Source organism: Liolophura sinensis, chromosome 7, assembly GCF_032854445.1.
Source record: "Liolophura sinensis isolate JHLJ2023 chromosome 7, CUHK_Ljap_v2, whole genome shotgun sequence".
NCBI lineage: Eukaryota > Metazoa > Mollusca > Polyplacophora > Chitonida > Chitonidae > Liolophura > Liolophura sinensis.
The window spans coordinates 7,060,961-7,088,678 of record NC_088301.1 but is presented as its reverse complement, the minus strand read 5'-3'; the positions used below and the strand labels follow the sequence as shown (position 1 = coordinate 7,088,678).

The window sequence follows — 27,718 nt, the reverse complement described above, 5'->3', positions numbered from 1 at the left end:
ATTAGAACAGTTATTACAAGAATAAGAATGAAATGTCTGTAAAACGTTTAGTTGTGACAAAATCAAGTTGGGAAAAGCAGACAGGACGGCGTCGACACATTCGTCAGTAGTAGGGCCTACAGGCAGAGGCCACACTGCGAGGAGTATGGATACGAAATCTGCACTGTGAGGAGCATTGAATTCTAACCGAAAACCACAGCAAAGAGTGGCCAAAAATATAAAAGAAGAATAAAGATTTGTCGGTTCGAGACAGATGGTGTACAACGAATAAAACGTCCTCATCACCGACCCCACCAAAACGGTTACATTAAATAAGTCCGTGTTCGGGACCGGTCAATATTTTTTTTTACACAAGTTGGCCTTTTAGTAAATCCCGGAAACATACTCGCAGTAACACATCTATATTTCCGGTGGAAAAAATGGAACGTTTATAGAAAACGTTTGTAAATATGCAGGTAGGGAACGATTTTAGCTCGATCGTCTGTTGTCTTATGATTATTCTTTTTATGGAGTTATGTAAATACTGTCTGAAAGCATCTATTTGGCTGTTTCCTTCAACTGCATCTGCCCAATTATTTGCTCATTTCAGCTGTTCAAGGGATATGCGGCCAAACGAAACATTGTCATAGTCTAAGAATTAAGCCGAGAAGGATAAAAAGGCATAAGACTAGCCGTGAATGACTATATCGTCTTTGTTGTTTTTTGGGCAGCTACTAACACTGGCTAAATGAAAGATTTACAGCCACATTGTATATTATTGAAAGATAGCCACTGTAGGGAAGAGACGACAGTTTCTTTTCCTCACGCTGTACTTCTCTTTGCCAAAACTAACTTGGCGAATGGCTGGCCGAAAACCTGCCAGTCTAGTTGTGGAGTGAGGTAACTCAAATCAAGCAACACAGCTTGCAAGAGCCAAATTTGTTGGATTGACGGTAAGAAACATTTACCATATCTGCGCGAGCGTTTTGAAACTTGGCTATAATAAATGGATGTGAACAGAGTGTTCCCCGTAAACAGCTAACCTGATCTGAGTGTTGATCCCTGACAACCGCACACATTCACAAAACAAGTACAATTTCAGACACTATCCCACTGGGGTCACCATCTCGTTCGTGCACTTATTTTGTGAATTTATGTGGTTGTCATGGATCATTTTTGGTTTCGGCGAGGCTCATAATGGGCTAGTTAATTATGGGGACCACTTGGCTGACATCGATTTAAGCTAAAAACGTTCTAAAGCACGTGTGAAGATGCGGTAAATATTCCTTGCCGTAAATTCAAAAAATTTGGGGGAATTTCACACTGTAACTATAAGCTGTGTTGGTAAATGTAAGAGTTATCCCGGTCTGCAACTACCTAACAGTCCAAACATAATGTGACAAATAAGGTCACCCAGGGCCAACATATGTTAATAAGACCAATTGTCCCCTCCCCAGCAAAATTTGCACAAAGATAAAAGTGGGCAAAGCTACATGTGCAATTGTGATCGAAAATCCTTGATGGGCAGGAATTTTCATTGTTGTGAATTGTTCGTCGTTGGCACTCGGTTTAACAAATCCTAAAATTGTGATATCAAACTAAGTATGTTGGGACTTGTTAAAGTAAATTTTTTCTTACTTGAACTTTCTACAGAATGTACAAATTATTGTGATAAGCCTGTCTGCATGTTGTAGTTCTAGTCAGAAAATTTGGACTAGGGACAAGTAAGGTGTAGGGGGCTGTGTGAAATTATTTGACATCATGTGACAGTCACATTGAAAAGGCTGTCCTTGTCTCCAGTTATTTAAATCACTTCTCATTTTGTCTGACTACAGTTGACCTGTACATAGACAATCTGTGCACTTTTGATGACATGCAAATGTGATTTTCATGAGTGCAGGCCTGATTGTTTCACGGAATACTTGTAGTTCATTTGCATGGGATAAGAAAGAAAACAATGTGTTGTTGTTCAGTTCCTTCATCTGTTTGCTACACCAGTGACATTGTTTTTGTTTCCATTGTGTTTATTTCCACTTTCAGAGAGACGGAAAACAACTGGAGGCGTCCTTGGACAACTTAATTCCCAAAGTCCAAGACATTAAAAATTCCATTGGGACGTTCCTTATGAAACTAGAAAATGAATATACCACCATGACATGGTAACAGTTAAAGCTATATATGTGAACACTGTGTTGCACATTACTTTACAGACACGTATTTACCAAGTGACTTGGTTGGGGGGATATGTAATAAAGTTTGTATCTCACTGATGAAATCAGAAACGTGCACAAGTTGACACCATAAAATCTGGTATAGAATTATTTTTTAAGCGATCTCTGGCCTTGTTCATTTAGGGTATACCTACATTGTACATAAACTCTTGTGAAGATAACCTGGCATTTCAACATGAAAACTTTCTGGGAGAGGTAACAGAATTTGAACCATTGCGTGAAAACTATGGGTGCAGATATTCACCATGCTACAGTACGCATATAGATTAAAGGCATGGTCAAGTTAAAAATTTCTCGTGGTGATTCTTGTTCTTTTTCAGTCCCTTATTTATCCAAAGTATTAACACACCAGTTTTAATTGCTGTTTTACGGGCAGAAAAAACCTTTTTTCAGTATCGAAGGATGGTATATAAATAAAATAGACTTAAAAAGCATCATAATTTGTGAAAAATGTGGACTATCCAGGCATTTTCCCCTGCTGAAGACACATTTATATAATCAGAAAGGCTAGAAAAACAGGAGGAAGAACAAAATGTGCAGATCAAACCAACTGAAAAGGTTTAATTTGTAGTTTTATTCCATTTTTGGATATGTAAGATTCAGCTCGCCCACAAAACACAAAATAAAATTGATGTTGCCTATTAATTCTAATTTTATGGGATTTCCTCTTGTGTTTCCAGATATTACTCACTAGGAAAGCGTTGGGCAAAGCCTACATGTCTACAGACACTACAGATTCTACAGATACAACCAATGACTCTTCTATAAACCTGATGTCTGCTAATTTAAATTTGAGACACTTAGTTCAACAAGATGTCATATAAATGTACATATTTTTGGAATTCTGTCTTTGATCATTCCATTATGTGATATTTATTTATGTAGGCCATCAGTCCTGGATAACTTTGCCCTGTTGTCTGGTCAGCTGAACTCCCTGGGCAGGCTGTTGAAGAGTGAACGGATGCCAGCATTAAGGAATTATGTTTTCTTACCCTTGGAATTGAACCCTGAGAGAGATGTTGAGCTAGAGGTAGGACAAATGTAGAGGAAACCTGGTTGATGGGTTGATAAGATATTATTTGTTTGATTGGAGTTTTTATGCCATGCTGAAGAGTACATGTATCATGATACTCCTAATTTTTAGAACAGATATTAGTAGTACTGAAAGCAAAGAATTACATTTCTCTCCCAGTTTTTTGGAAAAGTATTTATAAAATATGAATACCTATATGTTGTTCATTAGATGGACAATGTGAAAAAAAAAATGAAACTAAATATTCGTGTTACAATTACATGTTTACTGGCTAAAAAGAGCAGACCAGGTTTCCCCAATATAAGGAGAATAAAGGTATTTCACTTCTATAACGGACACAAGTATTATTGTGAGCGGAAACTGGGCAGAGCGTGTGGGGAGCCCACAACTATCTGTAGGTTGTTGGCAGACCTTCTCTCTTACGGCCGGAGAGGAAGCCAGCATGAGCTGGCCTGAGTATGAGCTCACAGTGATCGCATTGGTAATAAATAGTCCAAGTGCATGGATGATTACGGCTTAGTGCCACATCGGCAATGATAGTCTAAATCAACCTGACTCCAGTCTGTTCATAGGATTCAGTATTAATAGCTCTGAGATTGTATCTTGAGGTGCTGATGAGAATGTTGGGATGTTTATATGGAGTGAGATACCAGTGATTTGGGATAGGGTTTTTAGTGGCTGTGATTCACTAAGTTATGTCAGCATCAGACAGTGTTTTTTGATATTCCCCTGTTCCATCCACCCCCGCCTCGATAATACCTTGGTGGTCATTAGTGAAGAAAGGCAATCGTAGGGCTTGAGCAAAGATCATGGTTTTTCGGTACATGAAGAAATTTGTGCAAATATAATAAAAATGACTTTCTTTATTTTATGCCTGTCATGTGTTGATGGTCAGAAATGTACAGAAATGACAGCATTTCTGAACTTACGTGGAACATAGGACCCACTTAGTTGTCCCCCAGACAAGCTCTTCTCTTCACAGAGTTATTCTGACAGCTATCACTGTTCACATCACAACTGCAGGCTACTTAATATCCGGAATGGCCACTGGACCTTAGAAAAACTGTAGTTTAAAGCCATTTTTACGCCCCAAGAAGAAAGCTGAGAACCTTTTTTGTACTTTTAAATGTTATAACTTATCCTTAACTGTTAATTAAGAAATATAAACTGAGCATTTCATGTGTGCTTTGAGGAAGTCATTTACCTTTAATGTGACAAGTATAATGAGATTGCAAATGTGCGCATGTACCCCATGCAATGAAACAAATGCAGAAATAAATAAATCAGACCTGGATTCGGTAGACATCACATCTTTCTAGGGTGCATTGTACTTGTATTTAATAATCGCTTTATCCGCATTCTTTTATTTCAGAAACAAACGGAAGGACGAGTCTTGGCATTCAACCATGAAGTTGTGCCAGACTATCTGAGAACCAAACCTGAGCCAGAAGTGGAAGAGAAGGTGCAGCAGCTATTTACCAAAGCTGGCACAGTGGCCCAGGATAACACACAGGTATTAAACCCTGACCGTTCATTTGTGCCACAGAACAAGGTGATTATCATTTCGAATCAGTTCCTAATAGTTCTGGGAGTGGAAACATTTCCCCTGCTGCCATTTTTCTTGGGGGCTGTGGTGACAATAAGCTGGCAAGGGTGCTCTCTCCTGTTGTCATACATGAAGTTCTGTAAAGACCACTTGCATTCCATTAGTATGACATCAGCATTCCATCAGCATTCAATCAGTATGACATTACTGTGAATTACTGTGACATCAGCATGACATTAATATCACATCAGCATGACATCAGCATTCGATCAGTGTGACATCAGCATGACATCAGCATTCCATCAGTGTGACATCAATATGACATCAGCATTCCATCAGTATGACATCAGCATTCCATCAGTATGACATCAGCATGGCATCAGTATGACATCAGCATGGCATCAGTATGACATCAGCATGGCATCATTATGACATCAGCATTCCATCAATATGACATCAAACGTGGAAACAATTTCCAGTAGAATAATTCTTCAGCCTTTTTCAGATGTTTGCAAGGAGTTTATTTTAACATATTCTTCTTGTGAAGCCCTGAATTTGGCTAATCCAGCCAGTGTAGTTTTGTCTTCTGAATCAAATGCAGAAGGTGTATACATTGCACTTAAATTTGCTCTTTATATGCGAAAAGGTTAAGGAATTAGGGTTTGAGTTCAGGGGTTTCTCCCATAATACACTGGCCACCACTCTGTATTAAAGTGGCAAGTTTTCGTGTATGGCGATAAACAATCATCAAAAAAGAAGAAAACATTTCTCTGTTAAAACGGTGATCTTCATTGGCATTATAATTGTTAGTCCTCTCCACACAGTGAGTGTCTTCAGAAAAGTCAGTATAGTGATTGGCTACTAGATCTGGCTAATACTAGAGTTTGGAGTTCAAACACGTTCGTTGTTTAAATGTAAAAACAGTCCTACTGCGTCATGTTACTTGTGAAAAATGTAAGGCAACCTTTGTTGACATTAATCTACTGATCACCTGTCTGACCGTGTTGCAGGGGCACAATAGACACTTCTTCCCTTAGGAAACTTATCAAGATCACAAATGTTCAGCTCCTCAAGTTTTTTCATAGTTTGTCTACTCTAAATAAGTTTGTCTGGGAAACTTTTTTCGGACACCCAACTGGAAACTCCCCTATTCTGTGTTTTATTGGTTTAATTATTTAGGTGATATAATATGATGACTATATCACAGGATATTTTAACGTAAGAGAAGATGTCATTTTATGAGGTGACCATGTATCATCAAGACAGCCTATCCCCCTGATGAAGCTGGGAACAGTATTGTTGTTGGATTTGTCATTTATTTATTTGCTTGGTATTTTATGTCAAGAATATTTCACTTATACGATGGTGGCCAGCATTATAGTGGGAGGAAACGGGGGGGAAGGAATTGTGACCAGGGGATGGGGGAACCCACGACCATCTGCAGATTGCTTGCTTGTTTAGTTTTTAATGTTGTATATGTTTGCACTGTAGTGAATAGAGTGAAATTACTATGAGCATGAAATGTGATGTGGAGTGAAATGTCTTATTTTGTATTAAATAATACCACTATTCATGCAGTTTTATTCTTCTGAATGAGGGATAAAATACAGTCTTATAATGTTTATAGTTCATGGATTTTACCAAAAATTTAACATCAAGTAAAAAAAAAGTAAATCGAGTCACTTAAGAAGTGCTGGAAATTAGGGAAAATACAGTACACGTAAATGTAGATCTGCAAATCATGTGCTGTTCTGTTTTTTTTTGTTTTTTTTTTTTGTTACCTACATGTATACGCCATGTTCTTTTCTTTCTTTTTTTTGCAGAGACAACTAAATGCATTGACAAAAATCACTAGCAATATCTTAGACATCATCAACTCGGCAAGGGAAGACTGGGAGAACGAGACAAGTGAGTACAGGAGTTACCTCCCTTTCAGTATGTATGTATAAATGTATGTATAACTTTATTTTCAGAGGGTTATTATGATACAAATGTATGCATACCTCTGTCAGTTCTCAAAACTGTTCTTCCCAGAGGCCCTCAATATAATACATCATCTTATAGAGGTTCAGTAATGAACACTGACAAATTACCAGCTTCTAAATGTGTCTAATGGCTATACAGATTCTAAGTAGGTCCAAAACATTGTTCGGAATGGAGCTTATCAGCCGTGTACAAAGGAAAGTAAATCCACCTACTTAATCTACAATACCAGTGATTTCAATAACAATAATGCCAAAGGTCAGGTGGTTTTACATGTTGCACTCTCACTTGCCTCTGAAAACTGACCATGGTTAAACACTAATCAACGTAACAATTCGCCACCAAAAATTGTCTTTAATTCTATAAATATTATATAATTGCTCTAAATTATTACTTTTGGTCCTGAAACATACATTTTCTTACAGAATATCATCCTACCATCCACACGGCCTCAAAACACTGTTTCAAAAGCAACAGAACTGTCTGGATCAGGCCAGATGATTCGTAAATAAACTTACATTTAGTGATTGACAAAGGTTTACTTCAAATATAGTAAGTGAAATATTCTTGAAAACGACATTGAACTGAAATCAAATAAATGTTTCCATATTGGTTATATTTCATGTGCCAATCACCCAATGTGTCTAATGGCCCACTGGTAGTTTTATTGCAGCCATATTGCAGGAAATATGCCACCCAAGCCCATAATAATACTCCTCGAGCATGGATGATAAGGTCTTGTTCTCCTACAGTGGCGATATCCCATTATATTTCCACAGGTAAGAAGAGTAACCCCTCCCCCACGGCAAATATGAGTGACACCAATGTCCTCATAGCTGCCACATGTTTCGGGAAAGGACTGAAGCAGCTACGCCGGCCAGACATCAACACGCAGCAGCAGATCACTGTGGCTCAGCAACAGGCCATGCAGCAGAAAAGTGAGTCATCATCAATGGCTGGTTCCCTCCACTGTGCTCGTTCTGACTGATCTGAACAGTTTAAGCTGATGATTTTAAAAAGTGTATCCCATGATTCCTTGTGTCTGGTTGTGATTCTCAGACCCCAAGGGGTCTGAGGAGTGTGTTCACAAGATTGTACATGCCTGTGACAACACCAGTAAACATGATCATGCTTCACTGAACATGCAACTGTTAGCTCTAGTAGAATCGCTACACAGCTACTGCCAGAATGTACGTCTCACGTGTGGTGTGCCGGGTAAATCGTGCCAAAACATGCGGATTGAAGTTTGCATGACGGCGGACTGGTAATAAGTAGGCCTACGTTAATAAGCCTGCATGTGTTCCACAACTTTGCCCTTACGACATTATCACACTTTACCAGTGTAGGCCTTGATAATCTAACAATAGCATTCATTATATGGAAATTTGGGGGGAAGAACTATAACCTATTCAGTATTCAGATATAAACAGCTGATTTGTATTGATATCATGGCTAATCCCAACCTTTCACACAGTTCTGGGTAGTCTTTGAAGTTTCGGCATAGTTTAGGAGACTTGTCAATCACAGCAGAGACCTGATCCCACTATCTGATATTTTGGCAGTTGTTTTCTGCAAGGTAATCAGCTATCATTATAATGCGAGAATAAGCTTAGAACACATTGTATATCCAGTTTTGGAAACTTTGCCGAAATGCTTTTTCTGTGTTTATCTGAAGGTACCCAATTTGATTAGGCGAGAAAATAGAATTCTTCTGAAATGGGAGGAGAGTTTCGATTATAACGAAATAACTCACGCAATTTCTATGTCATACACGGTATTCAAATGCTCAACTGTTGTGTTTGAATGGTTAGGCTTTAAATAGGCCTGTTTTAACAACGTTGTGAAGTGAATGAAAACTGGTTAATATGCCATGCAGCATAAATATGAGTCATCAATGGCTGATTCCCTCAGCTATGTCCATTCTGACGAACGTGACCATTTTAAATACAATTCAAATGCTTACCTACTGTATTTGAATAGTTAGGCATAAATAGGTTGGTATAAAGTGAATGATAGCTGGATAACAGAGTATTCTTGAGTACAGCCTGTAACACCAATCAAATAAATAACTGAATAACTTTATTAGGATGTGCACAAACTGCTGTATGAATTAAACTGAGCCATTTTGTGTGTGCATAAGTTTGGATATAGTAGAACAGGTCCTATGCAGGACAACCCTGGCCATTTATACCTGTGCAACAACATTACCAACTTTAACGACTGTCCAGGATTCAGCTCAGTTCGAGAGTTTTCATGTGGATTTTGACTAAATTTCAGACTTAAAACAATGCTCATGTCCATGTAAAGCTTCAGGTGTCACAGTGGCCATGATGATTCACATAAAACGACAACATTTACTGAATTGCGTGGGATTGTTGAGGGTAACAAATCTTTCTAGGTTAGCCATATGGGTTTGTTGGTCTATTACTTTAATTCTTCAACCTTTTCGCATGTTTGCAAGGTGTTTATTCAAGCATATTCTGACAGCTTTATTCTGTGTTGACTGAAAAAATTATACTTTGTGAAGCCCTGGAACTGGCCAATACAACCCATGTTGTTTGTCCCCAAAATGAAAGTAAAAATGTGCATGAATTGCAGGGAAAGTTGCTCTTTCATATGGAAAAAGGTTGAGGAATTAGGGCAGTGAAGGAAACATTTAAGGAATTAGGGCAGTGAAGGAAACATTTAAGGAATTAGGGCAGTGAAGGAAACTTTTGAGGAATTAGGGCAGTGAAGGAAACATTTAAGGAATTAGGGCAGTGAAGGAAACATTTAAGGAATTAGGGCAGTGAAAGAAACATTTGAGGAATTAGGGCAGTGAAGGAAACATTTGAGGAATTAGGGCAGTGAAGGAAACATAATGCGCACCCAACACATCTGTCTTGTATTTTTCACAACCATGTGTTTATTTGTATCTTTGGTTTGTGTATAGGGGTTTGAAATTGAAACGGCTATTACATGTTATGTCAAGGAAAATCGAGGACTTGGGGAACCACAAACTAAGCATCATACTGCGGTTATAAAAATTGGAAATTACAGCTTTTTTGGTTTCATTTTTTAAGAGTTATTGAATTAAAACTCTAGTAAAATTTTTTAAATCTGATTTAGTTTATGTATACTTTGTCTAAATTGGTTTTTCTTTTTTTCAGGCCAACACGGAAATGCCTTGAAGGCGCCCAGTACAATCAAAACAAACATCAAATCAGCATCCTCCAACCATCCTTACCAAAGGCCTTGATTCAAAAATGTGGAGGATTAGTTATAGAAATGGTAGTGCACCCAAAGGTGGTAACCTAAAAGTAAAGCTGACCTCCAACATGAATAATGAAGTAGAAGATAAGGCAGCTGATGGTTGTTTGCCTGATAGAAGTTTGTTTTTGACATTCAAGTCCGGGACACAATGCTTCGAAGTTGACACAACTTGAATGTAATCATCTCTGCATGGCTGGCAATAGGGCCCATTTCACTGCATTTTTTCAGAATCTCATGCTGTCTTGAGCTAGTAAGCAGAATAGGCTGTATTGCAGGTTCACTCTTCAGCAAGACAAACTAACAGGGCCAGAACACCATTTTACAGGAGTAGGTAGATTGAATATACATCTATGCCAGGGGCCAGTGAGTGTCCCACAAATAAGCTTAAAATGCACTAAATTTGCCAGATTGTGCGTGATTTGCCAAAGGAAATGAACAATGCTTTATAAATATGGATAAAGACCAATCATGAGTGTTTTTCTCTTGGGCAGTAAAGAAATCCAGGTATGTCACACTAGAAAGAGTGCTCTTGCTTAATAAACATGAATATGTAGTACTTCAAAGCAGTGACGTCGTGGGTATGCAGATTGGCCAATGCCATGATAACTGTGTCAAGAGACCTTCCTTCACAACACGTGTAGAGCTATTCCAAAACCAATCAGAATGTGGCGTTGTAGTATGAACTGTTTGAAGCCTACAAAATACAAGGTAACTCGACACATGCGTGGTATTTTTGCATGTAAATGTGCAATACATCATATGCAGACACCACTGGAAAGATGTATACGTCCTGCGGCAAATGATGAAAGTATTTGCAGGATGAATGTGTAAATATTCACATGAATAAATTATTACCATGTAAATGAGATTTTCACACATTTTCATGGTATTGGCTTGCAATGTGTTTTGTTATGTTAAGATTAAAGCGTTCAGAAATACCAGTCCTTCAAGTGTATTAAAAGTGAAATCTACTGGAACTATACCAGTCTAGGCTCAGCTGCAAAAACGCTTCAGAACAAACAAGTGTTGGATTTATTACTTCGTTTTGCTTTTATTGGTTTCTTGATTGGCACAAAATGTCCGTTACTGGGTGGGACATCAAAGGAGACTATGCCAGACTTTTTTCCATCATTTTGAAAAGCCAAATAATCTAATCTTATAATCTAATCTAGTATTGTCTCCTGTGTACGTTTAAAAAATCAGTAATAACATTTCTAAAATTTATAAAGCAGGTGGAGTAATAAAACTTCAGAATCATTTTAACACAAAACAGTACAGCTGCGAGTCTGATATTTACTGAAAGGCAACAATTTAAGCTATTCTTGGTGAATACAGAACATTTGATAACGGAATATGGATTTTTTTGCTAAAAATCTCTGGTATATCCGCTTTAAGTCGGTCATCGGCATGGCATTACAGTGCATGGTGCATCACTATAATTACGATGGCTGGTTACTTTGACAGGGTATTGCAATGTGGAATGACAGCACCGGAAATGGTGTAAGTGACAAAAACAACATGTCAAAAGCTATGTGTAGAACAATGCACTGCTGATTCTTGACACAGTACTTCAGGTACTGTGATATGTCTACAAATGTGGTCAGCTCATGGTTAAATCAACTCTGTCCAAGTAATAGACAGTTCATGTAATAAGTAGTCCAACTTTCTGGACTTAAAATTTTCCGCAGTGTGATAGGACAGACTTAAGCAAAAGTCTGAAAACATACAGAACTTGCTCACCTTGCACAAATTTCACACTTCCACCACTTGTGACATCTGTTAATTACAGAGCAAGCGTGATATGCTAGTCAGTGATACAAGTCTAGAGATCTGTTAAACCCTAAATGCACTACTAGTGGAGTCACCGTGGCCCCAAATGGCAGGGGCACCTGTGGGATTGCTGTTTGCAAGTCATTTAAAGGGATAGAAAACACTAGCAAACTAAATACGCCAAATAAAACACCATTAAATACTGCCTAGTAATATTGTTTGATTTGTTCTGGGGTTTTTTTTTTTTTGGTAATACTTTGACCTTGTAAAATGCAGTTGAACTAGGATTTTATGGTGGTCTTTTCTGATCATATTGAGATCAGTGATGCCACATCAGCTTTCTGCCACTTGACAGACTTCTAGCTTCCATCATTCAAATAGCATGTACATTTCAAGCTATGAATGTAGTCACCAAATGAACCTTGAATTTTAAACCAAAAATATGGCCGAGACGTCGTTGATACACTCTGCGCCCCAAAAGACACCACAAAATCCAATGTTTTAAATGCATCTTACGCTTAGAAAAAATTTAACTTTTCTTGGGCAATTCTGATAAATACTCCATTTCAGTGTTCTTGTCTTTCACAACCAAACCTTTCGTGTTCTGTAAATTTGCATTCAACCAGATCTTGGTTTGTATCAACACAGCACAAATTAGTCCCGTCAGTGCATGCACACTGCGTATACCAAGCAAACAGCTATTTAAAGTGACCGAACTAGGACCATACATTACTTAAAGTTAGACTTTTAAATAATTGATCAAACATTGCAATGGTCGTACTTTTACAAGAATATTGTTTTCGTACCTTGGAGCGATTAAGGCACCATTTGTCTTTGTAGGTGTAAAGTTCTGCATATGTTCTAGCACGTGCCATTATCTTTAATATTTTTAATAAGGATTAGTGTGTAGATATGTTGTGTCCCAGGTTTTCTCAGGGTTGTGTTGAGGGGGATTGGTTTTTGGTCGTTCGGTTCTGTAAAGAACAGTGCGTTGTCAAATTCCTGCACGAAGAGTGGTTAAGGATTTGTCAGTTCTACATTTGGCCCTATGTACTTCTGAACTTCCTTGTTGTTCCCCAACTTAGTGTAAAGCAATGGGACTTCTACTGCGTTCATGTTTGTACGGACATTGTGACAAAAATCACTTTGGCATAGCATGCCAATGGGAGGATAAATCCAATGACTATTAGGCCAATTAAATGTCAAGTTAGATTTGTAAAATATGAATCCTGAAACACAGCAGGCTGAAAGGACAGCATAACCCCACCTATGCAAAGCTCCTGTCCACTTGCAAGAACTATCGAACAGTCACGCTAATGAAATGTCTCTTGCTCAAGCGTGATGATCAGAAAAAAGTGAATTTTTAACAAAATCCGGAAATAGCATAATCTACCTACAAATAACATTTGCAATCACATTTTCTGATGAAAGCAGTCAAATTAGCAAGTAGAGGAAAACTCATATGTCCGATATTGCCAGTTTACCACGGTAACTATTGTCAGGCATGCAACACAGAGCTCTTCATGCAAATGAGTCATGGTCTTTAAACATGTGAACGGAAGAATGGAGGTCATGTTTCTTATAAGGTGGAGGAAACTGGACTGCCGGCCTTAAATCACCATGAACAGATTGGAGACGTGAATAAAACCCAGAAAAAAACAGACAAAACCCAGATAAATGCCTTAGCAAGAGCCGGATTTTAGTCTGCCTTTACACCGGTTAGGGCCAATAAGTCCGCAGAGCTCACATAAATTAACGAGAAAACACAGAGGAGAGATTGATATGTTTTGTATTTGACAATGAAGACTGAGATTAAGATTATTATGAATAATGACGTGCAGATCTGAACAATGTGGACCAATTAACATGCTAACACAATATTTATGACCACACAATGAGTCCACAGATAATGTCAATCTCTATATGTAACACAGAACATGAACAAGAAGATGTACAACATATCAACCACTGAACATTAGCACTTTATATTCCAACACAGAAAAATCCTTCACTTCCGTTCTATTCCATAAATACTACCCCAAGGGCGAAAATCCAGTCACTCACATTCACTCAAGAGAGGTACAGACATTTTATAATACTACAAATGGATGAAAATGAACCTGTACCATATGGAATCAAAATCTCAAAAATCGATGAGAAAATGTTAAAGATTGTATCATAAAAAAAAAGACAGAACACTGCTTTGTAACATGGTTGACCAGACTGGGTGCAAAACAGCATATTTCTCTTTATGGCGCACCCTCTCATTATTGTCGCTGGTAGAACTTCAGAAGACTAAGATTTACAAGTCTTTGTGAGAACTTTATGTCGATACAGCTTCAGCCTTGTCGTCTGTTACCATGGGAACATCCTTTGACTCAACCTCCTTCACAGCTTCCTGGAAAATTCACAACCAAGACAAATGCAGAAGTCTAGCTTTTGAAGGAATGATTATGACAACGCCATGTCATCAGTATTGTTTAGGTTTTGAGTATGTGAAAAAGTCAAGTTTAAGACATCTGATATACCTACAATGTGCACACCAGAACGCTGGATGACCTTCATTTGTAGTATGTGTACATATACATTTACTATCATATAGCATATAGAACATAAAAAAAAATGTGATAGACTGATCTACCAGCAAACTTACAGGAGCCACTTTTACCAATGCAAAATAATAGTACAGTTCTCACAAGAGAATAGGAGGTAAGCGCCTTAGGATTCGTGAGAAGCATGAACTGATTAAAGTTATTTAAAATACGACGAAGTCATGCCACAAGTCGAGAAAAAAAATCCTTTTTGAGACAAACAAGACCTTCTGATCTATATTCCATTTTATACATTTTTTTTTCATCAATGGCCCAAAATTACATCAACAATGAATTTACTCTTGACTAGATCAGTGCCCCCCATTTGGACAGTTTCATGAAGAAATAATAAGAACCATGTTTTAGTTTTTCGTAAATACAAATTCAGAAAAACAGCATCCAGAAGGAAAAGTATTGACTTCCCACTTGTATGAAGTTTACACATATTTCTTTTCTTATTAAGTTAAACCAAGCCTTGAATTGTTTTAATCTTCAGTTTTTCAGTGAGGGTTAGGGATTACACTAACCTTTGCCTTATCTGTTGTCTCATGGTTTCCATTGGTGAGCACAGGTGCATCTCCACTGCCATCTTCCTGACGAGATTTCTTCGTCTCAGCTTCCTCCTCTACATCAGACTGCTTTCTCTGATCATGAAAAACAGATTTGGAGGCGTAATTGTGTCACATGCTTTATACATCTTAGAGATTTCCAGGCTACTTTGAATGAATATTCTAAACTTACACAAACGTTTATGTTCTCACTCATTTTTCTAACAAGTGCACAGCAGTCCATTAAGCAATTTGTTGCTGAAGAGAATGTCAGCATACTAGAACACAGTAGTTCCGCATTTCCTGGCCAAATTATCTGAATTCCTCAATGTTTTCGTATGCGAAAGGGCAACGTTCAGTGCAATTAACGCACTTTTCAAGATTTTATTGTGGAGACAAACTACATAGGAGGGACTGGCCAATTTCAAGCCTTTGCAAAATATAATTTTATCTGTCTACAATATAATGCCTTCACAATATGCTTAATAAATATCTTGCAAACATGCGAAAAGGTTGAAAAATTCCAGTACAAGAGCCCCCTTTTTCCACGCTCAATACAAACCCTGGTTTCATACTTGTCCCTGGAACACATGTATGGAGCTGAATGAATGATTTATGCAGTTTTACATCACACTGACAACATTTCAGCCATATTGTTGCAACAACATGTTAATACCAGCAAAGTCATGGTCTTTGACATGACAGGACAACTACTTGATACCTAAATTCACAACAAAACTAGACATTAAACAGATTTTGAATTTAAAATCAAAGGTTATTGTAAGGAGCTTTTCAATATTTATTTACAACACAACCTGTAATGCTGAACAGCCTGTTCATGCCAGAAAACTCTAGGTTAATCCATTATTTACACCAAGCTTGCCTAGTGGGGTGACGTCTTTCTTTTTGCCATGACAACCAGTAAATTCTCTTCATGAACTTGTAATTCCTATGAAGATGTGTCAGTCTAATATTTTTTTTCCCTTTTGGAGCAGGAAAAACACCCAGGTACTATCCAAAGTCAGAAATATCCAAAAAAGGTTGATACATTACCTTTTTCCTTATCAAATGACTGATGTCTGTTGGTTTCACACCACTGTCACTCTAAAAGAACAAATATAAATAGATTTTGTCACAACTATACAGGATATCAAAAACTATAATGAATATCGACCATCCTTCACATATTCTGAATTTTGTTACACTGGAAAACATTTCAATTGAGGGTATCTGTGGAGAAATTGTTCAACTTTGAATATGCTTTTGCCACACTGCTGTTGAATCCTGGGACACTAGACCACTGCTGTTATGGCAACATAGTTGTTGAGTTGCAAGGATACATTCGTTATCAAACACAGAGGCATGAAAATGAATTGTAACATTCGTTTCAGTAACACCTTACTGGTTAATTCTGAGGATGAACTGTAAATATATCCATACATAAAATCAGGTTTGTACACTTACCGAAGAAGCCTGTGTTCCTATTGTTCCGGCTTCCCCTTCAGGTTTCTGAAACAGATTTCTTTACTTGCAACAAAATGTATCTTGACTATTTTTTACACATGGATTCAGTATAATCATCTTCAGTACACTGGTAAAACACGAATTAACTAAAGAGCATCTTTAGTCCATTAAAATTTACCTCTTCACAAATAAAACTGCGCTTATGACAAAATCCTTCATGATATCCTATAAGATAACCTAGAGCTACTTCAACAAATATACTCAAATATGAAAGTACAAGTACTTAGTAAAACTGTAATCTATTATCTATTTCTTGACTAAAGCTGCACTGACCAAACAGGCAGTAGGCTTACCATCTGTGAAGTGAAAACATCCTTGGCCATTTCCTTCACAACATCCATGTTCTTCCTTTCTTCCACAACATCTTCAATCTAACAATGCAGAGTAAAATGTATGGTACAATCACAGTTTGTGTTAGTTTTTTTTACATTGCTATCACTGATGTAAATATTCAATTTTTTTTTTTACAATTTATCACCTTCACAACAAGTTTTATTCTACAAAATGCTTTAAAGCCCACCTTAGCACGGATATCGGGTAATATCTCTTTCAAGTCTTGAATCTCTTTCTCAGCAGCTTTTACTGGGTCATCTGTATCTTTGCAGCTCTCTGAAAAAATTAGATTACAAATAAAAACCGACCACTATGATGGAATCTCAACTACTTATTTTCAACACAAGCTACGATAAATGACCCAATATTCTGTCCAAAAGGTCATTTATTGAGACAAACAAATGTCATAAAATATCACTCCCGAAGCTCATTTTTCCCACCGGATATCATCCTAGCTTCCAAACAAACCTTTTTAAGGTTGGCAGAACTCGAGCAAAACGTACAACATGGTCAAGGGCTAAACTTTAGGCCAAAGCTAATAGCCTGGCCCATAACACATCAATATAAAACTGGTCAACATTTCTTTCATTGGATGCACTGAAAAGGAGTGGTTCTACAAAACTACACACCTTTAATCTCTTCCTCAGACTTTGTCTCTTCCATTTTCTCCTCCCCTTCTTGAGCCTTGGCAAGTTTCTCTTCGGACTTTTCCGCAGGCTTGTCTTCGGACTTTTCAGCAGGTTTTTCTTCAGACTTTTCAGCAGGTTTCTCTTCAGACTTTTCAGCAGGTTTCTCTTCAGACTTTTCAGTCTTCTTCCCCTCTTCTACAACCTTCTGTAAGTTACCTATTTCACAGAGCAAAAACAGCCATAAGATGTGTGAAAATGCCAGTTATTTACAAGGAATTTAACCAAGACATTGAAACAATAATTCAAGCAAAGCATACTGCATTAATACTGAACAAAAGGTTGTTGAAAAAAAAATAATATATCACACAACAGAACAGGCCTTATAATAGGCTGCACTTTTATTCAGAAATTCCCCTTGGCTGGTGAACTGTCATTTCACGCTATACCAAAATATTTCAATCTACTTTTGAACAAAACATCTTAAGACCAAAGTTTCAAATGTATGAAAAAGTGATAATTGGTAGTTTTAGTGAATACATTAAATCTACACCTGTACATTGTGCATACAACATTACACCTGGAACAACACCTGGGTAACCAATATTGTGGATGCCAATACCTGTCCACTTTGCACTGAATTGTACAATGTCCTTAAAGATTATTTCCTTACCTATTCTTTCTTCAATAGCCTTGACTGCCCCACGGAAACTGTCAATGGCCTCCTCAAAATTCTTGTTGAAGGACAAGGCCAGCCCAAGCTGGTATTGTCTTCAAACGGTTAAGGATAATACATACATACATACATACAATATAGCTTGATTGGTTCACATGAAAAATCCTGGAGAGGAGGGGTTATCACTGTAAGTAACAGTGCTGTGAACATTTACTTTGCTACATGCACATGCTGACTGAGATAATCAAGATGGGGTGACTTCTGTTCATCACATAGCAGGGAATTCATTGGAAGGCAGCTACATGGTCACCCAGCAGCATAGTACTATTGTATAAACCAATATTCCAATTTTATTTCATTAAATAGTTCTGATGCTTGGCTGCTCTCTGTTCTTTTCTAGGTAAGCTTTTTATTTAAAATATAATGGGCCCTGTAGAGTCAACAGAACACACACCATGTTCATTTGTATGGTTATTTAAATTTTAAAAATTACACACTATACAGCAATAAACCAACATCAACCAGAACTTTGTACAGGTAGCTATCCAGGTATCTTTACTTCCATATGACGCGATGCAAAATGTTTTTGTTAAAATAAATTAAGATGCAAGGATACGTCTCTGCTAACAAGCGATCATCTTGCTCTAGCAACTCCTTCTGAATCTTGAAACACTCTCCAATATCACTGATGGCTTGTTCATACTGCTCTGTGAAAAAAGTAACAACAGTAACATAAGTAAAATGTTATGGAAAAATGTGAATGAATAGTGTCTAAACATTAGAAGGCTATTTCACTAGAAATGTCTGTTGATGGCAAAAAACGTGATCAAAAATAGTAGCCTTGCCTATAATAGCTAGCATTATTCCCATGCAAATACACTATGGAATACAACATTACTGCCAGACTTAGACCTAAACAAACTGGCATTGAAAATCCTGTACTACACTCCACTGAATGGTTGGAACCAGTAACAGCGAACTGAGAAAATTTACTGATTTAATTTTAACCAACCTGTTTCAATGCTGACTTCCCCTAGTTTCAGATAGGCTTGTGCTGCTTTTAACTTCATTTCTTTGTCTTCTTGTCTGAAAGAGTCATTTGATCCACATTAATATTCATGGCACCTTTAATATTCAATTGCAAGAGTTACTGAGGCATCCATAGTATCTTGTCTATTTTAGTCTACTACATCATTACCATTCGAAGCTTTCGGTTGCGGATTACCATGGTATTGTGCGAGATTTGCAAGATGCTGTGAATACTTACAGGTGAAGAAAAGTTAAAACAATGACATTACAGTAGGCTGTAAAAAGCACAATTTTTTCTATCTGGTGGTGCCTGCGATTTTTCCTTGCCATACACTTTAAGTCTGAAAATGGCAAAGCTCGCATAATTCGCTGAGTTTATCGCGTCCTCCATCTTTAACACCCTGTAATTTATGTTGGGGGTGTGTTGCCTCTCAGTCAATGAGAGTTGTTAAAACTGCCGGCTTGATCGTGAAAACTCGGAACCTACGTCCTACATTCTGGTTTCCCGATCGTCAAGCTGAAAACGAACTGTAGTGTTCGCTACCTTCTGGGAAGAAGAGTTCTACCAGAAATGTACACACTGCACTTAGGCCGTTTCCAAAGGCAATTCTCCTCCTAACACAGAAGACTTCAGGACTAGTTTTTAGGCAAAATGGAGTCGCCCACAGCGGATTTTGGTGCTGACTTTATAATTTATTAAACTTGAGGTACATATTAAAATTTTTTTTTATGTCATACACCTGCAAGGATAAGCATGCTCTTTTCAATAACATTTGTCTGATATTTACGTTTTCTTCTTTAACTACTACACTAGAAAAAAATGAAACACACGGATGCAAAAAAAACAGTTAGCAAATGGAAGCACACTTCTTTGTTTAGAACATGGCAGGTTAGCATAAAAGACAAAACTACCAAAAATTAGACAGATTTGTTTAAAAAGATACTTTCCAAGCAAGAGGTCACTAAGCAGAGGAGACATGTAAAGCACACGTTTTAAACAAAATGCTCAAAACAGTACTGGGTGAAATATTTAAATGTACACAGTATAAAATCACAAAAAAAATGCACTTACATACGCACAGAATGAATGAAAATGCATGCATCTAATGGAATTGGTGATGATGCGATATGGTAAAATGACTCACTTGAGGTAGATGACCTTGGCAAGCTCCAGCATTTCCCACGACAACTGCAAGTTAGAAATGTCATCTGGGTCCTGAAAAATAAAAACTCTCAACTAACTGAGCTGCTAAAGACAAGTGCATGTACCATCACAGCTCCTTCTCTCATCCAGATTTTCAGACAGAAAATTCGAATTTAAAAATTCCCAACCATCAAAGAAAATGTGAGGACTTTCCAAGACCTCATATCCATTGTTTTGCCAACACTGTCAAGGACAAATCAGCTCTAGTGCAAGTCCATTCCAAATGTGCCACACGATATTTTACAATGTCTAGAAAACCAATCAACAAAATTCAAAAATTTCAAGTACAAGTGGGAAAAAAGATTTTTGGTAAAACAAAAAAAAACCCATTTGCTAATGAAATGAAATTTTCAGTTTTGTTACAAATACCTTAAATTATTGTCTGCAGTAAATATCAGAATCGCGACTGTACTTTTAACAGAGGCATAATAATTTTACAGTTCGAAAAAGTTACCCAACGTATAACTGATTTTTAATGGAAACACAGGAAAGGCTGATATTTTGCAAAAGGTAATTATATAGGATATTCTAAAACAGCAAACATTAGATTGGATTTGCACTGATCCATTTTATTCCAAAACTTGCAGCACAGCCTCTATAAATATGCTTATATGTGTAAAACACAAATGATGCTGAACAGATTTACAGATTTCAAGCAAACAGTCTTTAATAGCAAATGATTTGCCAAAAAAATTGCTAACAATGTTACCCTTCTCTCTGCACCACTCACCTCTTCACCTGTCTTGCCTGAGCTGGTTCCCTCTCCTGGATCCGCCTCTCCCTCTTCTGCAGTGGCCTCCCCTTCCTCCTCATCAGCTGTCCCTTCTTCCTCCTCTTCACCGTCTTCCTCTCCATCCTCTTTCTCTTCTATTAAAAAGAGCAGTCCACAGATTAGTATTCGGATTATTAACAGCTACATAATGCTAAGACTGAAATGTCCATTGCCAGAGACACAGCATGTTTTGAGACCAATTGTCAGCCCCTGAAGTAGAGGGCTGTTGACGTCTCAAATTAGAGAAACAAATCGCCCAAAAATTCAACCTGTTTTCTTTGAGTCCTCGTTCAAGACTACTGGTTCTAATAATGTTGGAGGTTTGGAACAGTATTTTCATCTTAAAAGCTGGAAAATTCACTAAAATCTTACCATGAATATTTGATTTAGGAATGATCGATCTGATGTCTGTGAAAGTGAAACCAGCATTTTCATTACAATTAACCATGTGTGCCAGCACCATCAAAGACAGCTTTTAAAATACCATGTCAAACTTTTGTTTCTCACAGTAGTAAGGAACCAAGCACACAAAAATGAGAGACTTGGTGTTAGGATTCCCACAACCAGAATTGTTAGGTTAGGCTAGGATTAGGACAAAACATTTTATAGGAATACCAAAACTATTAGAATTTAGCTTCAATCCCACATAGAAATCAACCTGTGAAATAAGAACCAACATGGCAGAAAGACGGTTATGAAGTGTTGGAAAGGATGTAAATATTGAACTGGCGGAATAAAATAGCTGCTAGGAGGGGTGAAACTAACTGAACCACATCTTACTGGAATCTGTAACCTCCATCGCTTCAGTGTCTCCTTTCTCAGACGTTTCTGTTTTTAAATCTTTATCAGTTCTTTTAGCTTCATCAGTTGGTTTAGCATCATCAGTTGGTTTAGCATCAGTTGGTTTAGCATCATCAGTTGGTTTAGCATCATCAGTTGGTTTAGCATCATCCTTGGTTTCTGGTGCAGACTTCTCCTGTGCAACATCCTTAGGTTTGTCTTCCGCTTTATCCCCATTTTCACCATTAACCTCTTTTAAAACCTCATCCTTATTTGACCCATTTATTTCCCCATTAACAGCCTTTTTCTCAGACTTATCCGATTCATTCTCCTCGGTTTCCATTTCAGATGAATTTTCATCCTTTTTGTTTAGTTCTCCTGTTTTGTCCGTTAGAGATTTGTTTTTCTCATTTTTGATTTCTTCCTCAGTTTTGTTTTCCAAGGGTTTCTTACCTACTGTTTCCTTTATTTCTTCACTTTTACTCTTCACATTCTCCTTGTTTTCTTCAGTTTCCATTGAACTTTCCTCTTTCTTTTCAACCTTAGCATCATCATTAACGGCTTCTTTACCATTGGCTTTAGGGGGGTCGGGTTCAGACATTGCATCATACACTTCATCCCTTATCTTCTCGCGTTCTTCCCCTAGGGGTGGCACAGAAAAACATGGCTCTAACACTACTCCAGAATACAGGCAATCAGAGTAATCCAACAATGTTACAAGAATTACCTGCAACACTCCCTGTTATGGATTTTAAAAACAGCCTTCAATTTCCACTGGTTTTACTCTTCTCAGCAGTTTTCTAAATTTGATACACATATGTACCTTGTACTCTACAAGATGCCAGTTTACCCAACAGTAGGCAATAAACTGATTTTTATCATACCATTCAAAATTAGAGCAAATATTTTCCAGGACAGCAGTAGTACATTTCACCTAACTGAATAAGCAACAAAATCCCTCAATAATGACGGTGTAGGCCCAACCAACCCACCTGTCACTTTCTCTGCTGTTTCAAACTGCTCACTGGGTTCTGCATCATCCTCAGTGTCTTCTTCAGGCACTGACAACAAGCAAAGGTATGCGTGCATTGGTTTCCCCCTTGACATCTCAATTTACACTGCATAGTATAGCGCAAGTTATGTCTGGTAAAGGAGGACAACATGTATCATCAGGTTGTGGTTAAGCTGATATTGGTGTTACCAGACTGTTCCACCAATCCACCATACTGACCTTGAAAATACATGTACTGTAATTCATTAACATTTTGGCATGTTTGCAAGGGGCTTATTCAAGAATGTTCTGGGAACATTATTCTGTATCGACTGATAAAATTATACTTTGTATAAGTCCTGAAATTTGTCAACCCAACTAATGTCTCTGAAAGCAAGTTAAAAAGCTACATAAATCTCACTAAAAGTGACTATCATGAGAGAAAGGTTGAGGAATTAGGGTACTTTAGAACTATACTCTATGTAATCAAAGATCAACTTCAAAAAACATACAGGTGTTCGGTCATAGATCCCATTCCTTCTGTCTGAAAGTCATTTGGATCAAACATTTTGCTGTAGTTGATCACTTATTGGTTAAATCTAAAGGTCACAAAACCTGTAGAGAAGGCTATGTCACACTGATAGCACCCTCAATGAATATCACACACCACAACTCTGGTCGCAATCATTATCGGTATGATGAGACACACCATGGCGGGAATGGGAGAAAGGTAAAAGTGGCAAGGAAAAGTGAAGAGAGACTGGACCTCGCAATGACAATGTAACTAATAAATTGCTGAAAGAGAGCAAACTGCTTCATTCATTATGCAGAATGTTGCAAGTCTTGGATAGCAGAAGACCGCTTTAATGAGCACAATCACACCACAGCCACAAGTTATTTCACTAAGCACCACATTACACAGCTACCCACTTCAACTAATGGTTATTTCACATTCATGATGGCACCTTTACGGGTCGAAAAAGCCAGTAAGAACCAATGTTTACCAAAAAGTTGACAAACCTCCAAACTAAAGCTGAAACAGTACCAGCAGGATTTTGACTCTAGAATGCAACCAATCAGCTGCAGTGAAAACACCACCAGGGTCACACAATTCTGAACAACCTGAAAGTTTATATGGAGTGCATATCAGTGTTTCTGTGCTGCACACGCCTACTGGCAAACCAACCCATGAAAATGCACTTGTGTTTCACGCAGTTTACCGTATCAGGTTAAATCTCTTTTGTTTTTTTTATGAACAGCATCTTGTGTATATGTATTGCTATTTTGACGCCCTTTTGAGCAGCTTTCTTTGTCGAGGTTAGAATGGCTCTGTACATGCTACACTACTCCCCTCTTGCTCAGGACTAATTTGAATGGCAATGAGAAGTTCTGTTCATTTACACAAAACCCGTAAGTGCTGCTGCATTATACAGGATTACAAGACAATGCAAACCATTCTCCTTCAACCTTATGCCATTCCTTCACCTTCCCTGACCTGGCTACTGTGCCTGTAAAAAAGCAAAGAGAGAGCCGCTGACGTGAAGATGCACTCGTGGACATGCTTGTTTACTCACCACCCTGAAGGGCATTTCCCAAGACACCTGTCTCCATCCTGGCGAGCTCCAAAAGTGCCTGACCGTAGTAAAAGTAGCACTCCCCGCATTCCTTGGCTGTCTCTCCAAATGTAGCAGCTCTGTGGGTATGAAAACATTGTATATGTATAGGGGGAAAAAAGAAAAAGAAAGGACAATCTCTTCATTATTCAAGGCAGACAAAGCCCTCAAATCTGTGAAAAAAACAAAAGATGTTTTCAACAAGCTTTTGCACAGAAAACAAATTTAATTTAAGTCTGAACACAGAAGGGTGGTCAACCTCAGACAATGACAAATTGTGAACACTTCAAAAATGAATTTGGCAGCTTTTAACAATTTGGTAAAAATATGCTTACATATTTTTACCATTTTTATCAATAACAGATTTAGTACTTGCATCTGGCGCCACTTAAAGTATATTACAAGAATAAGCTTGATGCTGAGAATTTCCCACTAATTGCAGCTAAGTACAAAAAAAGTTGAAGACAATACTTACAGTAAACCACATGCTTCTTGTAGTTCGTTGACAGCAGTGGGGATTTCACCACACACCAGGTTACGTTTGCCTTGAGCCAAAAGCTTTGTGGCCTCAACTGGAGCTTCTTTACTACAACGTTAATAACACCAGTAACAGTATGTAGATCACAACTGGGTGCAAACTTCTGAATGCTCATGTGCACAAATCCATGTACATTACTATGGAAGAAAACCAGAGGCTGGGGGATATGCACAATATTCACTGATTACTGGTAGACCTTCCAACATAAAACCAGAAAGACAAGCAACCATGAACTGGACTGGAACTCACAGCGACTGCATTGGTGAGAGGCTCCTGAATTATTGTGCTGCACTGGCATGCTACCCACTTGAGCGAGTCTCACAACAAGTTACTTAATTTGTGAGAACATTCCACTGACATCACCTCATGCTGGGTAAGTTTTATCATTCATATGTGACGGGCGATTAATTTTCCTTGCCGTCATTAAGACACATATGGGGCTTGATCACACGATAACTCTTGCAACCATACAGTGAGAGTTACCTAGGGGAATTGAAAAGACTAAGGTGTAATTTATATGTTGATTTCCACATGCCTTTTGACACCCGAGTCTTTACAATAGCCTTACCGTGTCCAATTACAGCAAAGTGCTTTGTGGTATGGGCCAGCTGGATTTAATTCACTGATTAAATATTGAGGCAATTCAATGATTAAATATATCACGCAGATATAGGCGAGACGGGTGGGTCTCTCGCAAACCGTAAGACGTGATGTTACGTTGATGCAGATGCCAATATCCAGTCAACAGACATATGTATTCAATCTAGCAACTACTAGTCTGCAAAATCTCCCACCTGTCTGGCCAATATCTGTGTGAACTTGCGAGATCCCAGCCCTGCCGATTGGGCTTATATCAGAAATTGTTGAAAATAGATCTCGACATTTAACTGAAATAAGTGTTACCACACTACCCAAATAAAGGAGACAGGCATTTCAACATATGTGCCATGTTTTTTTGTTTTTGAATGGCAGGGCTGGGCTCTGAATAGCCCGAGACCTCGGTCAAAGAGTGGCTTATATATACTGATACGCGGGGACCTCTGGCTACCCTTAGCCCAAGAGCTTTGGACCCGATTCAGGGACATTGCTTTCAAAGAGCTACCCCCTTAGCATGTTCAATTCCAATGCATGTGCCTTAGATTCTTTCTGAATAGTCATAAAGCAAGGCAATTTTGAAAGTTAAAATATTTATGCATATTTTGCCACAATCGCTACATTCCTTCATACCACCATTCTCCTGTAACTCTTAGCCGAAGTTGAAAATAGGCTCATATTGAGCAGGTCGCCACTCACTGCCATGTTTTTAAAAACTGGGTCAGCGAGGCTCGCATGGACCCAAGCCGCTAATCTTTCTGTGAAACTTAGAATCGAACGGATGCCCAAGATGACCCTCCATTTTCAATGCAAACTTAATTTGACAATTCGCACAAACTATGGGGTCCGTCACTCTGCTCCACAACCTTCAGTCAATTGCAAATTCATGTCTCTGCCGTAACATGGCTTTCTGTCTGCCAAAACTAACAGCCAGCTGATCAAAACAAAGCGACGTCGTGAAAGGTCAATCAAGCATGCATGGGGAGCAACAACCTGATTTATTAGGTCACGATATCAACACAACTGTAAATTATCTCGGATTGACTAATCATAGGATGCAAAATGTGGGAAAAAATTGGTAGAGGAACAGAAACTGTCTTTTTGAACATAATTTGAGTTTTACCCAGTTAATGTATGTATTGGTTAATTTTACACGGATTTACATTGTGCAGAGTTTCTCGACGCTAGACTGTTGTTAATTCCAAAATTTTAACCTGGAAGACTCCTTGACTGTTGATCTATCGATAGGCTCTGTAACACGCTGAATGTCTTAATATTAAAACATCACACCAGGTACGTCCAACTACATGGGTTGGGCAATAACAAAAAACAAAAAAAAAAAACCGCTGGAGTTGTAAAGTCTAGATCAATGAACTACTTCCTTGATGCTCATGAACTACTTCTCTGATGCTCATTTCCTGCTAAAGTGTCGTCAATTCTATGAATTGACGACACTTTACTAGAGGAGAGCAACTTATAGTATAGCGAACACATGGTGTTCAAACTGCCCGACTAACAATTTTACTTCTAAAGACCATCTGGTACATTTTCACGGCTTTGGAGAGTTAACTATGTTTACTGATTTATTTATCCACTAAATTCTGAGTAGATTAGTACACTTGAGCCGTAATTAATGAAACTAGCCTGGTGGAAGATCACACTTTCATCCCCGCAGTTAACTTCAGAGTTCAGTTTGGAAACAACATCAACAACTTAAATCAGAAATGTTTTCGCGAGAAATAAAAACATAGGATTTCCACTTCTCATATACCTTTCCTCTTGTTCGACAGACTTAGTGACCTCAACAGGCTTTGTTGCAGCTTCGGTAGACATAATTTAACAGAGGAGAAGCCTTAGGCACCAACCAGAACGAAAGTTCGAGGGAGACTGTGACAAAAGCTTGGATATTTCCCGCCCTTTAGACAGACCAGGAAGATGACGTCACGGAAAAATGAGACAGTGGATCAAAAAGTCATCCGTCCATAGTAGTCTTTTATTCCTCTGTTAGACTGTCGATTGAACAAAACATTTCCTGTATGCTAGTTCGATTGGTTTTAACTAATTTAATTAAAGATTAACCCATAATGACAAGAACTGTAATTAAA

The 27,718-nt window shown here is 38.0% G+C and overlaps 2 protein-coding genes across 4 annotated transcripts; one reads left to right on the top strand and one right to left on the bottom strand.

Moving 5' to 3' along the window:
• Nucleotides 1–395: 395 nt before the first annotated feature.
• Nucleotides 396–11,051, top strand: LOC135470572 (mediator of RNA polymerase II transcription subunit 8-like). Of its 2 annotated transcripts, none has more exons than XM_064749593.1 (7): nt 396–455; nt 2,020–2,138; nt 3,096–3,240; nt 4,616–4,756; nt 6,613–6,697; nt 7,552–7,710; nt 9,922–11,051. In XM_064749593.1, the coding sequence occupies exons 1-7, from the start codon at nt 450–452 to the stop codon at nt 10,008–10,010; spliced, it is 744 nt and encodes a 247-aa protein (XP_064605663.1). In that variant the 5' UTR covers nt 396–449; the 3' UTR covers nt 10,011–11,051. The 2 variants fall into 2 exon arrangements, with proteins under 2 accessions (XP_064605663.1, XP_064605662.1); XM_064749592.1 differs by having other exon boundaries at nt 4,616–4,795.
• Nucleotides 11,052–13,580: 2,529 nt separating this feature from the next.
• On the bottom strand, nt 13,581–27,526 carry LOC135470187 (nuclear autoantigenic sperm protein-like). Of its 2 annotated transcripts, XM_064748989.1 has the most exons (17): nt 27,385–27,526; nt 24,957–25,067; nt 24,443–24,561; nt 22,870–22,938; nt 22,331–22,519; nt 21,056–21,192; nt 20,267–20,337; nt 19,105–19,178; nt 18,709–18,799; nt 18,090–18,187; nt 17,420–17,635; nt 16,978–17,066; nt 16,751–16,828; nt 16,398–16,442; nt 15,987–16,037; nt 14,913–15,029; nt 13,583–14,192 (listed from the first exon to the last, which is right to left on the bottom strand). In XM_064748989.1, the coding sequence occupies exons 1-17, from the start codon at nt 27,444–27,446 to the stop codon at nt 14,118–14,120; spliced, it is 1,692 nt and encodes a 563-aa protein (XP_064605059.1). In that variant the 5' UTR covers nt 27,447–27,526; the 3' UTR covers nt 13,583–14,117. The 2 variants fall into 2 exon arrangements, with proteins under 2 accessions (XP_064605060.1, XP_064605059.1); XM_064748990.1 differs by lacking the exons at nt 22,331–22,519; nt 22,870–22,938 and having other exon boundaries at nt 13,581–14,192.
• Between the last annotated feature and the right edge of the window lie 192 nt (nt 27,527–27,718).